Source organism: Lampetra fluviatilis, unplaced genomic scaffold, assembly GCF_964198595.1.
Source record: "Lampetra fluviatilis unplaced genomic scaffold, kcLamFluv1.1 SCAFFOLD_201, whole genome shotgun sequence".
Classification (NCBI taxonomy): domain Eukaryota; kingdom Metazoa; phylum Chordata; class Hyperoartia; order Petromyzontiformes; family Petromyzontidae; genus Lampetra; species Lampetra fluviatilis.
Genome location: NW_027620564.1, coordinates 90,955 through 108,553, shown reverse-complemented (window position 1 = coordinate 108,553; position 17,599 = coordinate 90,955). Strand labels below are relative to the sequence as shown.

General features: G+C 50.1%; 2 protein-coding genes across 2 annotated transcripts in view; both read left to right on the top strand.

Moving 5' to 3' along the window:
• LOC144954072 (uncharacterized) overlaps positions 1 to 7,458 on the top strand; it is a 65,550-nt gene extending 58,092 nt beyond the window's left edge. The window contains exons 15-17 of the mRNA XM_078884652.1: positions 335 to 489; positions 2,257 to 2,420; positions 4,990 to 7,458. Of these exons, the coding sequence (XP_078740778.1) occupies positions 335 to 489; positions 2,257 to 2,420; positions 4,990 to 7,131 (2,461 nt within the window). The 3' untranslated portion in view covers positions 7,132 to 7,458. The remainder of the gene's footprint in view (positions 1 to 334; positions 490 to 2,256; positions 2,421 to 4,989) is intronic.
• Positions 7,459 to 8,660: 1,202 nt separating this feature from the next.
• Positions 8,661 to 16,965, top strand: LOC144954070 (uncharacterized). The gene is made up of 3 exons (XM_078884650.1): positions 8,661 to 8,691; positions 13,929 to 14,017; positions 14,246 to 16,965. The coding sequence occupies exons 1-3, from the start codon at positions 8,661 to 8,663 to the stop codon at positions 15,077 to 15,079; spliced, it is 954 nt and encodes a 317-aa protein (XP_078740776.1). The 3' UTR covers positions 15,080 to 16,965.
• The last annotated feature ends 634 nt before the right edge of the window (positions 16,966 to 17,599 follow it).

Sequence of the window (17,599 nt, the reverse complement as noted above, 5' to 3'; positions counted from 1 at the left end):
CCCCGTGTCTCTCTCCCCGTGTCTCTCACCGTGTCTCTCTCCCCGTGTCTCTCCCCCCGTGTCTCTCCCCCCGTGTCTCTCTCCCCGTGTGTCTCTCCCCGTGTCTCTCTCACCGTGTCTCTCCCTGTGTCTCTCTCCCCGTGTCTCTCTCCCCGTGTCTCTCTCTCTCTCTCTCTCCCCGTGTCTCTCCCCGTGTCTCTCTCACCGTGTCTCTCCCCCCGTGTCTCTCTCCCCGTGTCTCTCTCTCTCTCTCTCTCCCCGTGTCTCTCCCCGTGTCTCTCTCACCGTGTCTCTCTCCCCGTGTCTCTCTCCCCGTGTCTCTCTCTGTGTGCAGGCCTCGCCCACGTGACATCACTGACCCTGGCGGTGCGGGTGACGACTTCTCTGCCCTCATGCCGCCACTGCGCAGCGAGAGACACCGCTGCTGCTTCCTGTGCGGAGACACGGGACACGTACGCAGAGACTGTCCCTCTCAGCACAAGGCCATGGGTGAGACACGCACAGACACACACACACAGACACACACACAGAGACACACACACTGACACACACACAGTGACACACACACACACACACAGTGACACACACACAGTGACACACACAGTGACACACACACAGACACACACACACACAGTGACACACACACAGACACACACACACACACAGTGACACACACAGTGACACACACACAGTGACACAAAGACAAAGACAAAGATCCCCTGTATAGCCTTAACAGACTGTAGGGGCAAGTGCTGTTAGCGAGCACCTATGAAGGCCGGAACGGTACACGAGGGGGTGGGTGGCCAGCACCACGCCCGACCGCCTTTGTCTCCCTAGTGGCGATGTTTACACACCGCACCAGGTACTCATTTGAGGCTGAGTCGACCTAGGGGAGGCCCGGGACCGGTTCAGATAATCGTCACTGGTGTTGGCCGTGAGCGGGAATCGAACTCGTGTCGCCGGGTTCATAGCGCAGCGCGCTAACCGCTACACCACCGCTCCCCACAGTGACACACACACAGTGACACACACAGTGACACACACAGTGACACACACACAGTGACACACACACAGTGACACACACAGTGACACACACAGTGACACACACAGAGACACACACACACACACAGTGACACACACACAGTGACACACACAGTGACACACACAGTGACACACACAGTGACACACACACAGTGACACACACAGTGACACACACAGTGACACACACAGTGACACACACAGTGACACACACAGTGACACACACAGACACACACACAGACACACACACAGTGACACATACAGTGACACACACACAGAGACACACACAGAGACACACACACAGACACACACACAGTGACACACACACAGTGACACACACACAGTGACACACACACAGTGACACACACAGTGACACACACAGTGACACACACTGACACACACACAGACACACACACACAGTGACACACACAGACACACACACACACACACAGTGACACACACACAGTGACACACACACAGTGACACACACACAGTGACACACACACAGTGACACAGACACACACATACACACAGACAGACACACACAGTGACACACACAGTGACACACACAGAGACACACACAGTGACACACACAGACACACACAGACACACACACAGACACACACACACAGTGACACACACAGACACACACACACACAGACACACACACACACACACAGTGACACACACACAGTGACACACACACAGTGACACACACAGTGACACACACAGTGACACACACACAGACACACGCATACACACAGACAGACACACACAGTGACACACACAGTGACACACACAGACACACACAGACACACACAGACACACACAGACACACACACACAGTGACACACACAGACACACACACACACACAGACACACACACACAGTGACACACACACACACACAGTGACACACACACAGTGACACACACACAGACACACACATACACACAGACAGACACACACAGTGACACACACAGTGACACACACAGAGACACACACAGTGACACACACAGTGACACACACAGTGACACACACAGACACACACACAGACACACACACACACAGACACACACAGACACACACACACAGACACACACACAGACACACACACACAGACACACACACAGACACACACTGTTTCTCTACATATCCACATGGCCGCCCCTCCTGATTGGTCAATCTCCCTCCCCTCTCCCCCCCTCCCCCCACAAAGGTCGAGGTGGGGGCCGCCCCATCCCCCCGTCGCCGCGGTTACCGGGCCGCCCCATCCCGCCATCGCCGCGGTTACCGGACCGCCCCCTGCCTCCATCGCCACGGTTACCGGGCTGCCCCCTGCCACCGTCACCACGGTTACCGGGCTGCCCCCTACCCCCCGAGGTGACGACCTCGCCTGGTCTACAGGAGGTCGTGGTAGATGTTGACTACCTCGCCTGGTCTACAGGAGGTCGTGGTAGATGTTGACCACCTCGCCTGGTCTACAGGAGGTCGTGGTAGATGTTGACCACCTCGCCTGGTCTACAGGAGGTCGTGGTAGATGTTGTTGACCACCTCGCCTGGTCTACAGGAGGTCGTGGTAGATGTTGACCACCTCGCCTGGTCTACAGGAGGTCGTGGTAGATGTTGTTGACCACCTCGCCTGGTCTACAGGAGGTCGTGGTAGATGTTGACCACCTCGCCTGGTCTACAGGAGGTCGTGGTAGATGTTGTTGACCACCTCGCCTGGTCTACAGGAGGTCGTGGTAGATGTTGACCACCTCGCCTGGTCTACCGGAGGTCGTGGTAGATGTTGACCACCTCGCCTGGTCTACAGGAGGTCGTGGTAGATGTTGACCACCTCGCCTGGTCTACAGGAGGTCGTGGTAGATGTTGACCACCTCGCCTGGTCTACAGGAGGTCGTGGTAGATGTTGACCACCTCGCCTGGTCTACAGGAGGTCGTGGTAGATGTTGACCACCTCTCCTGGTCCACAGGAGGTCGTGGTAGATGTTGACCGCCTCGCCTGGTCTACAGGAGGTCGTGGTAGATGTTGACCACCTCGCCTGGTCTACAGGAGGTCGTGGTAGATGTTGACCGCCTCGCCTGGTCTACAGGAGGTCGTGGTAGATGTTGACCACCTCGCCTGGTCTACAGGAGGTCGTGGTAGATGTTGACCACCTCGCCTGGTCTACAGGAGGTCGTGGTAGATGTTGACCACCTCTCCTGGTCCACAGGAGGTCGTGGTAGATGTTGTTGACCACCTCTCCTGGTCTACAGGAGGTCGTGGTAGATGTTGACCACCTCGCCTGGTCTACAGGAGGTCGTGGTAGATGTTGACCACCTCGCCTGGTCTACAGGAGGTCGTGGTAGATGTTGTTGACCACCTCGCCTGGTCTACAGGAGGTCGTGGTAGATGTTGACCACCTCGCCTGGTCTACAGGAGGTCGTGGTAGATGTTGACTACCTCGCCTGGTCTACAGGAGGTCGTGGTAGATGTTGACCACCTCGCCTGGTCTACAGGAGGTCGTGGTAGATGTTGTTGACCACCTCGCCTGGTCCACAGGAGGTCGTGGTAGATGTTGTTGACCACCTCGCCTGGTCTACAGGAGGTCGTGGTAGATGTTGACCACCTCGCCTGGTCTACAGGAGGTCGTGGTAGATGTTGTTGACCACCTCGCCTGGTCTACAGGAGGTCGTGGTAGATGTTGACCACCTCGCCTGGTCTACAGGAGGTCGTGGTAGATGTTGTTGACCACCTCGCCTGGTCTACAGGAGGTCGTGGTAGATGTTGTTGACTACCTCGCCTGGTCTACAGGAGGTCGTGGTAGATGTTGACCACCTCGCCTGGTCTACAGGAGGTCGTGGTAGATGTTGTTGACCACCTCGCCTGGTCCACAGGAGGTCGTGGTAGATGTTGTTGACCACCTCGCCTGGTCTACAGGAGGTCGTGGTAGATGTTGACCACCTCGCCTGGTCTACAGGAGGTCGTGGTAGATGTTGTTGACCACCTCGCCTGGTCTACAGGAGGTCGTGGTAGATGTTGTTGACCACCTCGCCTGGTCCACAGGAGGTCGTGGTAGACGTTGACCACCTCGCCTGGTCTACAGGAGGTCGTGGTAGACGTTGACCACCTCGCCTGGTCTACAGGAGGTCGTGGTAGATGTTGACCACCTCGCCTGGTCTACAGGAGGTCGTGGTAGATGTTGTTGACCACCTCGCCTGGTCCACAGGAGGTCGTGGTAGATGTTGACCACCTCGCCTGGTGTACAGGAGGTCGTGGTAGATGTTGACCACCTCGCCTGGTCTACAGGAGGTCGTGGTAGATGTTGTTGACCACCTCGCCTGGTCCACAGGAGGTCGTGGTAGATGTTGTTGACCACCTCGCCTGGTCTACAGGAGGTCGTGGTAGATGTTGTTGACTACCTCGCCTGGTCTACAGGAGGTCGTGGTAGATGTTGACCACCTCGCCTGGTCTACAGGAGGTCGTGGTAGATGTTGTTGACCACCTCGCCTGGTCCACAGGAGGTCGTGGTAGACGTTGACCACCTCGCCTGGTCTACAGGAGGTCGTGGTAGACGTTGACCACCTCGCCTGGTCTACAGGAGGTCGTGGTAGATGTTGACCACCTCGCCTGGTCTACAGGAGGTCGTGGTAGACGTTGACCACCTCGCCTGGTCTACAGGAGGTCGTGGTAGATGTTGACCACCTCGCCTGGTCTACAGGAGGTCGTGGTAGATGTTGTTGACCACCTCGCCTGGTCCACAGGAGGTCGTGGTAGATGTTGACCACCTCGCCTGGTGTACAGGAGGTCGTGGTAGATGTTGACCACCTCGCCTGGTCTACAGGAGGTCGTGGTAGATGTTGTTGACCACCTCGCCTGGTCTACAGGAGGTCGTGGTAGATGTTGACCACCCCTTGACGGTGTGTTCGAAGGCTACACGGGGTATCTTTGTCTTTGTGCGACCTACAGAATGATGGGAGGCCCGGCCAGAAAAACGCCTCCACATCTACCAGTTTGCAACAACTGCAGCAGCAGCAGCCGCAGAATCAGATTCAACAGCAGCAGCAGAAGAATCAGCAGCAGCAGCAGATTCAGCAGCAGAATCAGCATCAGAATCAGCAAAAAAATCAGCAGCAGCATCATCAGCAGCAGCAGATTCAACAGAATCAGCAGAATCAGCAGAAGAATCAGCATCAGTTCTCTTCCCGCATCATCGTGTCTCCCAACGCCCCGATCTCCACGTGCCCGGCATCTACAAAGTTATCTGCTTCTACAAAGTCTATGGCATCTACACAGTCCATGGCTTCTACAAAGTCCTCAACGTCTACACAGTCCATGGCATCTACACAGTCCATGGCTTCTACAAAGTCCTCAACGTCTACACAGTCCATGGCATCTACACAGTCCATGGCTTCTACAAAGTCCTCAACGTCTACACAGTCCATGGCTTCTACAAAGTCCACGTCGTTCGCGTCGTCGTCGGCTGAGTCTCCGAGGGCTCAGCTCGGACAACAGCAACAACTCCCCCGTTCAGCGCAGTTGGGGCCGCAAGGACACAAGGCGGCTGGGCAAACACAACAACAACAACAACCACAACAACCACAACAACAACCGCCGCTGTTGAGTCACCACCAGCAGCATCAACATCATCAACAACAACAGCAGCAGCAGCAGCAGCAACAACATCAACAACAACAACAACAGCATCAACAACATCAACAACATCAAAGTGGTGGCCTCTTGTTGGGCCAATTTTTCCAGGGCGGCCACTTGGGTCGTGGTGGTGTCGGCGTCGTCGCCACTCGTGGTGGCGGTGGTGGCGGTGGTGGCGGGCAGCTCACTCCCAACCACCGGGGCGGACAGCTGGCTCCTGGCTATCGTGGTGGCGGTGGTGGTGGTGGTGTTGGTGGCGGTGTTGTTGGTGGTGGTGGTGGTGGCGGGCAGCTCACTCCCAACCACCGGGGCGGACAGCTGGCTCCTGGCCATCGTGGTGGTGGCGGTGGTGTTGGTGGTGGCATCGGTGGTGGTGGTGGTGGTGGTGGCGTTGGAGGTGGTGGTGGTGGTGGTGGCGTTGGTGTGCAACTAACACCGAACCACCAGGGCGGACATCAGCTGGTTCCTGGCCATCGTGTTGGAGGTGTTGTTGGCAGTGGAGGCATCAGCATCGGTGGTGGTGGTGGTGGTGGTATCATCGGTGGTGGTGGTGGTAACGGTGGTGGTGGTGGCGGTGGAGGTATCATCGGTGGTGGTGGTGGTGGTAACGGTGGTAGCCAACAACAACACCACCACCACCACCACCACCCCGGCCTTCCCCCCGGACACTCCTCCGTTGTGCAGCCTCATCGACCGCCCCTCCAATCATCCGGTCACCTGCCCCACAACCACCACCACCAGCAGCAGCAGCAGCAGCATCATCAGCAGCAGCAGCAGCAGCATCATCATCATCATCAGCAGCAGCAGCAGCAGCAGCATCCGCACGGGGTGCAGATGGTGTTGGTGAGGTCATCGTCCCCCCGGGGCGGTGGACGCACGAGTCACCCGTCCCCTCAGGGCGGCGTGGGGCTGCTCCACCACCCGTCGCCCCCCCGCGGCGTCCACCCTCCTCCTCCTCCCGCCGCGAGCTCGCCCCTGGCCCGCTCGCCCATCGCCGGAGGCACGGCCGTTACAGCGTCGTCGCAATCGCAGTCCTCCCCACAGTTTGCGGAGGAAGGGAGGGCTTTGAAAGCCTTGCTGGGGGTCTCCGGGCCATATCAGCAACAGCAGCAGCAGCATCAGCAGCATCAGCAGCAGCAGCATCAGCAGCAGCAGCAACAGCAACAGCAGCAACAGCAGCAGCAGCATCAACAGCAGCAGCATCAGCAGCATCAGCAGCAGCAGCATCAGCAGCATCAGCAGCAGCATCAGCAGCAGCAGCAGCAGCAGCAGCATCAGCAGCATCAGCAGCAGCAGCATCAGCAACAGCAGCAGCAGCATCAGCAGCATCAGCAGCAGCAGCATCAGCAGCAGCATCAGCAGCAGCAGCATAGTCCGTTGCTGGGTGACCCCAGTATTCTCTGGGCGAGCGGTGGAGGGAACAGAGGGGGGCCATTGGGGAAGGACGACAGAAAGTGACATTTTGATTCGAAGATTCTTTCGTGACTGCAGGGAGGGACTCATCTGCTGGGTTCTTTCGGTGAAGTCGTCGCGTAGAATTGAAGTAGTAAGATAATAAAAATAAAACATCATAAGATAACAAATTAAAGTCTCTCGTAGCAGGGAAATAATAAAATAATAAAAATTGAACACAATAAAATAATACGAATAAAACATGCTAGAATAATAAAAATAAAACATAATAAAGTAATAAAACATAATATTAAGTAATACAAATAAAACAATAAAATATTAAAAATAAAACATAATAAAATAATTCTCACGACGTTTCGGCCACAACGCAAGCAGCCGTCCTCAGGTGAAGAACAGCGTCTGTCGAGAAGACAGCGTCTGAATGACTTCTGGACAGACCTGTTCTTCACCTGAGGATGGCTGCTTGCGTTGTGGCCGAAACGTCGTGAGAATTGTATTTTATTATGTTTTATTTTTATTATTTTATTATGTTTTATATTCATGATTTTATTTTGTTTTATTTTTATCGTTCTACAGCAAGTGACAAGATGGGGGGGGGAATGGATGGGATTGGGTAGCCGCTGAGAGGAAGTGACATCACAGCCAGGGGAGAGGAAGTGACATCACGGCCGTGGAGAGGAAGTGATGTCACAGCCAGGGGAGAGGAAGTGACATCACAGCCGGGGAGAGGAAGTGACATCACAGCCGCTGAGAGGAAGTGACATCACAGCCGCTGAGAGGAAGTGACGTCACAGCCGTGGAGAGGAAGTGACATCACAGCCGCTGAGAGGAAGTGATGTCACAGCCGCTGAGAGGAAGTGACATCGCAGCCGCTGAGAGGAAGTGACATCACAGCCGCTGAGAGGAAGTGACGTCACAGCCGTGGAGAGGAAGTGACATCACAGCCGCTGAGAGGAAGTGACGTCACAGCCGCTGAGAGGAAGTGACATCGCAGCCGCTGAGAGGAAGTGACATCACAGCGGTGGAGAGGAAGTGACATCACAGCCGGGGAGAGGAAGTGACGTCACAGCCGGGGAGAGGAAGTGACGTCAAAACCGCTGAGAGGAAGTGACATACAGTCATGGAAAGGAAGTGACATCATGGCCGCGGAGAGGAAGTGATGTCACAGCCGGGGAGAGGAAGTGATGTCACAGCCGCTGAGAGGAAGTGATGTCACATCCTGGCGGTGTGGGTGGGTGGGGTGGTCGAGAAGTGTTTCTTAAAACTTTTTACCAATTTCTTTTTACAAAATTTTAGTTTTTATTGCCCCTTACCCTCCTTCCACTCCTTCCCGATTTGTCGAGGTGAGAGGGGGGTGAGAGGGGGGGGGGTTATTTTATTTCTTTTCGTGGTTTTCCTTTCCCCCTCCCCCTTAGCTCGGCACCGTTCCGTTTGGCCTAAGTTTTTTTTTAAAAGAAGAAATGATAAAAAAAATGCAAAAAAAAAATGTATTTGACGACGACGATTTCAGTGGGTGGGGTGGTGGGTGGGTGGGTGGGGCGAAGGTTTCATCGCCTGTGGAGGTACAGGAAGTGATGTCGCCGCACGGACAGGAAGTGACCGCCTGTGGGGGTACAGGAAGTGATGTCACCGCACGGACAGGAAGTGACATCGCCTGTGGGGGTAGCGGAAGTGATGTCGCCGCACGGACAGGAAGTGACATCGCCTGTTGCGGTACAGGAAGTGATGTCGCCGCACGGACAGGAAGTGACATCGCCTGTGGGGGTAGCGGAAGTGATGTCGCCGCACGGACAGGAAGTGACATCGCCTGTTGCGGTACAGGAAGTGATGTCACCGCACGGACAGGAAGTGACATCGCCCGTTGGGGTACAGGAAGTGATGTCACCGTGTGGACAGGAAGTGACATCGCCCGTTGAGGGTACAGGAAGTGACGTCGCCACGGAGACAGGAAATGACATCGCCCGTTGAGGGTACAGGAAGTGATGTCACCGTGTGGACAGGAAGTGACATCGCCCGTTGAGGGTACAGGAAGTGACATCGCTACCGCGGTGTTTGACGAGCTGACCGGTTTGAAAGGAAATCGCGAAAACAAAAAATGACGACGACGATGATGATGACGATGAGTTTGTTGTTGATTATGTTGACGATGTTGTTGATGATGTTGATGCTGTTGATGTTGATGATGACGACGATGATGATGATGTTTACCGGGGGAGAAGGGCCGCGGGGTGGTTTAGCGAAGTGAAGATGATCGTCATTTGATGTTAGAAAGTGGTCGTGGTGGTGGTCGTGGTGGTGGTGGTGGTGGTCGTGAAAAGTTTGCTAAATGTCCCCGTTAGTGTGTAAGTGCCGTGATGTCACCCCCGCTCCACACGCACCTCACTCGCACTCACTCACTCGCTAGGGTGGGTAGTGGGTAGGGTGGGTAGTGGCTAGGGGTTGATTGCAACCCAGTTAATGTTCTAGTTTCGCACCCAAAACAATTGTTGAGTTGCGCCAACTGGAAAAAAAAAATGATTATCAGTTGCGCGCAACGCAAAAAAATATTTTTTTTAATAAAAAAAATGTCTAGTTGCATGCAACTCAAAAAAAAAGGTTTTGAGTTGCGTGCAACCCCACCAAAAATAAAAAAAAATTACTGTTTTACATTTTGCTGAGTTGCACGGAACCACACCCCCCCCCCCCAAAAAAAAAATGAACGCGATTTTTTATAAAAAAAAAAAAATTGGGAGTTGCGTGCAACCCATGTTTTCGAGCAACTAACAACAACAAATGTAGTTGCGCAACATTTTTAATTGAAAAATTTTGTTGCGAGCAACCCAGTTTTTCTTCTCCAGTTGCTTGCAACTGAAAAAAAAAATTCGTGTTGCACGCGACGCATATTTATTTTTGTAAATAAAAAAAAAAGTTGTTGCATGCAACCCAAAAAAAAGTTTTGGGTTGCGTGCAACTCCACCAAAAATATATTTTTTTTTACTGTTTTACATTTTGCTGAGTTGCACGGATCCACCCCCCCAAAAAAAAAATGAACGCGATTTTTTATTTTTTTAAAAATGTTGGGAGTTGCGTGCAACCCATATTTTTCGAGCATCTAACAACAAAAAATGTAGTTGCGCAATATTTTTAAACGAAAAATGTAGTTGCGTGCAACCCCGTTTTTTCTCCAGTTGCTCGCAACTGAAAAAAAAAATAATTCGAGTTGCGCGCGACACTAATTAATTTTTTCAAATAAAAAAAAATGTAGTTGCATGCAACCCAAAAAAAAGTTTTGAGTTGCGTGCAACCCCCCCAAAAATAAAAAAAAATATTTAACATTTTACTGAATTGCACGCAACTCCCTCTCAAAAAAATAACGCGATTTTTTTAACCTATAAAAAAAATGGGAGTTGCGCGCAACCCATTTTTTTTGAGTTGCACGCAACCCAAAACAACATTTTTTTAAATGAAAAATTTAGTTGCGTGCAACCCCGTCTTTTTTCTCCAGTTGCTCGCAACTGAAAAAAAAAATTCGAGTTGCGCGCGACACAAATTAATTTTTTTAAATAAACAAAATGTAGTTGCATGCAACCCAAAAAAAAGTTGAGTTGCGTGCAACCCCACCAAAAATAAAAAAAAATTAAAACTGTTTTACATTTTGCTGAGTTGCACGGAATCCACCCCCCAAAAAAAAAATGAACGCGATTTTTAATATATAATTTTACAAAAATTGGGAGTTGCGTGCAACCCATATTTTTTTCGAGCAACTTAACAAAAAATGTATTTGTGTGCAACCCAAATTTTTTTTTTGAGTTGCGCGCAACCCAAAACAACATTTTTTAAATGAAAAATTTAGTTGCGTGCAACCCAGTTTTTTCTCCAGTTGCTCGCAACTAAAAAAAAAAAACAATTCGAGTTGCGCGCGACGCAAATTTTTTTTTGTAAATAAACAAAAAATGTAGTTGCATGCAACCCAAAAAAAAGTTTTGGGTTGCGTGCAACCCCACCAAAAATAAAAAAAATAAAAACTGTTTTACATTTTGCTGAGTTGAACGCAACTCCCCTCCCCCCAAAAATGTACGCGATTTTTAATATATAATTTTTAAAAAAAATTGGGAGTTGCGTGCAACCCATATTTTTTTCGAGCAACTTAACAAAAAATGTCTTTGCGTGCCACCCAAATTTTTTTTTTGAGTTGCGCGCAACCCAAAACAACATTTTTTTAAATGAAAAATAAAGTTGCGTGCAACCCAAAAAAAAAAGATTTGAGTTGCGCGCAACAACAAAACAACATTTTTCAAATGATAAATAATGTTTAAGTTGCGTGCAACCCAAAAACTAAAATTTTCTGGAGTTGCCCGCAACGCAGATATTTTTTGTTCGACTTGCTCGCAGACCGACAACAATTTTCATTGTTTATTACAAATTGCAAAGTTGCGTGCAACCGCCGATTGCTCGCTTTACCCCTCCGTCCCCAGCGCAACCGGTTGCTCGATGATTGCTCGCAACGTGATTTGTGTCTTTCTCTCGTCAGTGAGATTGTGCAAGTGGGGGGAGGGTAACCCCCAAACCCCCCCCCCCTCAACCCTCCTCTTTAGCGGCATGGAAGAGTAGGCCAAAGTCAAATGCGCTTTGAATGTTGAGAGAGAAGAGAGAGCTGTGTGTGGGGGTGTGAGTGGGTTAGCGCCTCACAACCCACACACACACAGACTCACACACACACACAGACACACACACAGACACACACACACAGACACACACACACAGACACACACAGACACACACACAGACACACACACAGAGACACACACACACACACACAGACACACACACACACAGACACATACACACAGACACACACACACAGACACACACAGACACACACACACACAGACACATACACACAGACACACACACACAGAGACACACACAGACACACACAGACTCACACACAGACTCACACACAGAGACACACACACAGACACACACACAGACACACACACACTACAGACTCACACACAGACTCACACACAGAGACACACACACAGACACACACACACAGACACACACACACAGACACACAGACACACACACACAGACATACACACACACACTACAGACACACACACACACAGACACATACACACAGACACACACACACAGACACACACAGACACACACACACACTACAGACACACACACACACAGACACACACACACACAGACACACACAGACACACACACAGACACACACACAGACACACACATACATACACGCACACAGACACACACGCACACACACACATACACAGACACACTACAAACACAGATAGACACGCACAGATAGACACACACACATACACGCGTGTATGTGTGTGTGTGTGTGCGTACGTACGGTGGGGTTTTCTCCGGGCACTCCGGTTTTCCCCTCCCAAACAGCAACAGCTGTTGCAGCAGTTGCAGTAGTTGCAGCAGTTGCAGCAGTTGCAGCTGTTGCAGCAGTTGCAGCTGTTGCAGCAGTTGCAGCAGTTGCAGCAGTTGCAGCAGTTGCAGCAGTTGCAGCTGTTGCAGCAGTTGCAGCAGTTGCAGCAGTTGCAGCAGTTGCAGCTGTTGCAGCAGTTGCAGCAGTTGCAGCAGTTGCAGCAGTTGCAGCAGTTGCAGCAGTTGCAGTAGTTGCAGCAGTTGCAGCAGTTGCAGCAGTTGCAGCAGTTGCAGCTGTTGCAGCAGTTGCAGCAGTTGCAGCAGTTGCAGCTGCTGCAGCAGTTGCAGCAGTTGCAGCTGTTGCAGCAGTTGCAGCAGTTGCAGCAGTTGCAGCAGTTGCAGCTGCAGAAGTGAAAATTGGCATCTAAATTCCCCCCCCCCCCCACTCGCCCCCCCCCCCCCCCCCAGGTTTCTCTTGGCTCGTGACAGGGAGACTACTTAGTTGTAGAGGTGGTGGTGGTGGTGGTAGGGGTGGTGGTAGTGGTAGGGGTGGTGGTAGTGATAGGGGTAGGGGTAGTGATAGGGGTAGTGGTAGTTGTAGAGGTGGTGGTAGTGGTAGGGGTGGTGGTAGTGGTAGGGGTGGTGGTAGTGGTAGTGGTAGGGGTGGTGGTAGTGGTAGGGGTGGTGGTAGTGGTAGTTGTGGTAGTGGTAGGGGTGGTGGTAGTGGTAGGGGTGGTGGTAGTGATAGGGGTAGGGGTAGTGATAGGGGTAGTGGTAGTTGTAGAGGTGGTGGTAGTGGTAGGGGTGGTGGTAGTGGTAGGGGTGGTGGTAGTGGTAGTGGTAGGGGTGGTGGTAGTGGTAGGGGTGGTGGTAGTGGTAGTTGTGGTAGTGGTAGGGGTGGTGGTAGTGGTAGGGGTGGTGGTAGTGATAGGGGTAGGGGTAGTGATAGGGGTAGTGGTAGTTGTAGAGGTGGTGGTAGTGGTAGGGGTGGTGGTAGTGGTAGGGGTGGTGGTAGTGGTAGTGGTAGGGGTGGTGGTAGTGGTAGGGGTAGGGGTAGTGATAGGGGTGGTGGTAGTGGTAGGGGTGGTGGTAGTGGTAGTGGTAGGGGTGGTGGTAGTGGTAGGGGTAGGGGTAGTGATAGGGGTGGTGGTAGTGGTAGGGGTGGTGGTAGTGGTAGGGGTGGTGGTAGTGGTAGGGGTGGTGGTAGTGGTAGTGGTTAGGGGGTGCTAGTGGTAGTGCTAGTGGTAGTGGTAGGGGCTAGAGGTAGTTGTAGAGGTAGTGGTAGTGGTAGGGGTGGTAGTGGTAGGGGTGCTAGTGGTAGTGCTAGGTGCTAGTGGTAGTAGTGGTAGGAGGTAGTAGTGGTAGTTGTAGAGGTAGTGGTAGGGGGTAGTAGTAGTAGTGCTAGTGGTAGTGCTAGTGGTAGTTGTAGCGGTAGGGGGTGGTAGTTGTAGTGGTAGTGCTAGTGGTAGTAGTGCTAGTTGTAGAGGTAGTAGTGGTAGTTGTAGAGGTAGTGCTAGTGGTGGTAGTTGTAGAGGTAGTGGTGGTAGTTGTAGAGGTAGTGGTGGTAGTTGTAGAGGTAGTGGTAGGGGGTAGTAGTGGTAGTGCTAGTGGTAGTGCTAGTTGTAGTGGTAGGGGGTGGTAGTTGTAGTGGTAGTAGTGGTAGTTGTAGAGGTAGTGGTAGGGGGTAGTAGTAGTAGTGCTAGTGGTAGTGCTAGTGGTAGTTGTAGCGGTAGTGCTAGTGGTAGTAGTGCTAGTTGTAGAGGTAGTAGTGGTAGTTGTAGAGGTAGTGCTAGTGGTGGTAGTTGTAGAGGTAGTGGTGGTAGTTGTAGAGGTAGTGGTGGTAGTTGTAGAGGTAGTAGTTGTAGAGGTAGTGGTAGTGCTAGTACTAGTTGTAGAGGTAGTAGTGGTAGTTGTAGAGGTAGTGCTAGTGGTGGTAGTTGTAGAGGTAGTAGTGGTAGTTGTAGAGGTAGTGCTAGTGGTGGTAGTTGTAGAGGTAGTGCTAGTAGTGGTAGTTGTAGAGGTAGTGCTAGTGGTGGTAGTTGTAGAGGTAGTAGTGGTAGTTGTAGAGGTAGTGCTAGTGGTAGTAGTGCTAGTTGTAGAGGTAGTAGTGGTAGTTGTAGAGGTAGTAGTGGTAGTTGTAGAGGTAGTAGTGGTAGTTGTAGAGGTAGTGCTAGTGGTGGTAGTTGTAGAGGTAGTAGTGGTAGTTGTAGAGGTAGTAGTGGTAGTTGTAGAGGTAGTGCTAGTGGTGGTAGTTGTAGTGGTAGTGCTAGTGGTAGTAGTGCTAGTTGTAGAGGTAGTAGTGGTAGTTGTAGAGGTAGTGCTAGTGGTGGTAGTTGTAGTGGTAGTGCTAGTGGTAGTAGTGCTAGTTGTAGAGGTAGTAGTGGTAGTTGTAGAGGTAGTAGTGGTAGTTGTAGAGGTAGTGCTAGTGGTGGTAGTTGTAGTGGTAGTGCTAGTGGTAGTAGTGCTAGTTGTAGAGGTAGTAGTGGTAGTTGTAGAGGTAGTAGTGGTAGTTGTAGAGGTAGTAGTGGTAGTTGTAGAGGTAGTGCTAGTGGTGGTAGTTGTAGAGGTAGTGGTACTAGTGCTGGCACTCGGCTAGTGACAGAGCCAACAGGAACCTGCCGGAGGCCACGGGCTCATCTCACCATCACCTCCCTCGCTGCCCGCAGACCCGGCGACAAACACACGAGATTTGAAAATCAGCGGATGTCGTTCTCTTTGGCTCTTTCGCTAAAGACACGTGGGTAGAAATAAAAATATTAAACAAATCTGGACGTTTCGATGGCAACACAGGCAACCTTAAGCAGGGATTCATCTTCTTGGTTCTTTCGGTAGAAGGGAAGTAATAAAATAATAAAAAATAAAATGATAAAAATATAATAACAAAAATAAAGCGTACTAAAATAATAAAAATAAAACGTACTAAAATAATAAAAATGAAACGTAATAAAATAATAAAAATGAAACATAATAAAATACAATTCTCACGACGTTTCGGCCACAACGCAAGCAGCCGTCCTCAGGTGAAGAACAGGTCTGTCGGAAAGACAGCGTCTGAATGACTGAGTGACTGAGTGAGTGACTGGGTGAGTGAGTGACTGAGTGAGTGTCTGAGTGACTGAGTGAGTGACTGAGTGACTGACTGAGTGACTGACTGAGTGAGTGACTGAGTGAGTGACTGAGTGACTGACTGAGTGACTGACTGAGTGACTGACTGAGTGAGTGTCTGAGTGACTGAGTGAGTGTCTGAGTGACTGACTGAGTGAGTGTCTGAGTGACTGACTGAGTGACTGACTGAGTGACTGACTGAGTGAGTGTCTGAGTGACTGACTGAGTGACTGACTGAGTGAGTGTCTGAGTGACTGATTGAGTGACTGACTGACTGACTGAGTGACTGACTGAGTGAGTGACTGAGTGAGTGACTGAGTGAGTGACTGACTGACTGAGTGTCTGAGTGAGTCTGGTGGTGTTTCATTCAGACGCTGTCTCCCCGACAGACGCTGTTCTTCACCTGAGGACGGCTGCTTGCGTTGTGGCCGAAACGTCGTGAGAATTGTATTTGATTATGTTTTATTTTTATTGTTTTATTACGTTTTATTATTTTATAACGTTTTATTTTTTAAATTGTATTTTTATTATTTAAATGTTTTATTTTAATAATTTTAGTACGTTTTATTTTTATTTTAGTACGTTTTATTTTTATTATTTTGTAACGTTTTATTTGTATTATTATATTTTTATTATTTTATTATTTCCCTTCTACGTGACGACTTTACCGAAAGAACCAAGAAGAGGGTCGTTCAATTTGTTCCATTTTATTGCTACTTCCGTGGACTTTACCGAAAGAACCACAAAGTCAAATCAAAAGGATGTCAATTTAAATTGATGTTTATAGCCTCCCGTGCGAAGAAAACAAAAATTACTAGGACATCAACGACGACGACGACGATGATGATGATGATGATGTTGATGATGATGTTGATGTTGTTGATGATGATGATGTTGATGATGATGATGATGTTGATGATGATGATGATGTTGATGATGATGATGTTGATGATGATGTTGATGATGATGATGATGATGTTGTTGATGTTGATGATGATGTTGATGTTGTTGATGATGATGATGTTGATGATGATGATGATGTTGATGATGATGATGTTGATGATGATGATGATGTTGATGATGATGATGATGTTGATGATGATGTTGATGTTGTTGATGATGATGATGTTGATGATGATGATGATGTTGATGTTGTTGATGATGATGATGATGATGTTGATGATGATGTTGTTGATGATGATGATGTTGATGATGATGATGATGTTGATGATGATGATGTTGATGTTGTTGTTGATGATGATGAAACATGTCTCTGCTCCTCCATCGAAATTTCAAGTCGATTCTATAAATTTCAAGTCTAAACGGGAAAAAAAAAACCAGCTACGAAATCTACAAAGTGACGATGGTTCAAATAAATTTACGAGTGAATTGGAACGGCTGCGAGTCCACGCACAAAGTGATTCGTCTGTTGGGTTTGCGAGGTCCGAGTGAGTGTACCGGTCACTCCGGAATCTTCAAACGTTGGGGTCTTGAGACTCGGGGTCTAGTAGAGATTAGTAGAGACTCAGGGTGTAGTAGAGACTCAGGGTCTAGTAGAGACTCAGGGTCTAGTAGAGACTCAGCGTCTAGTAGAGACTCAGGGTGTAGTAGAGACTCAGGGTGTAGTAGAGACTCAGGGTGTAGTAGAGACTCAGGGTCTAGTAGAGATTAGTAGAGACTCAGGGTCTAGTAGAGACTCAGGGTCTAGTAGAGACTCAGGGTGTAGTAGAGACTCAGGGTGTAGTAGAGACTCAGGGTGTAGTAGAGACTCAGGGTGTAGTAGAGACTCAGGGTCTAGTAGAGACTCAGGGTGTAGTAGAGACTCAGGGTGTAGTAGAGACTCAGGGTGTAGTAGAGACTCAGGGTGTAGTAGAGACTCGGGGTCTAGTAGAGACTCAGGGTGTAGTAGAGACTCAGGGTCTAGTAGAGACTCAGGGTCTAGTAGAGACTCAGGGTGTAGTAGAGACTCGGGGTCTAGGTGAGACTCAGGGTCTAGTAGAGACTCGGGGTC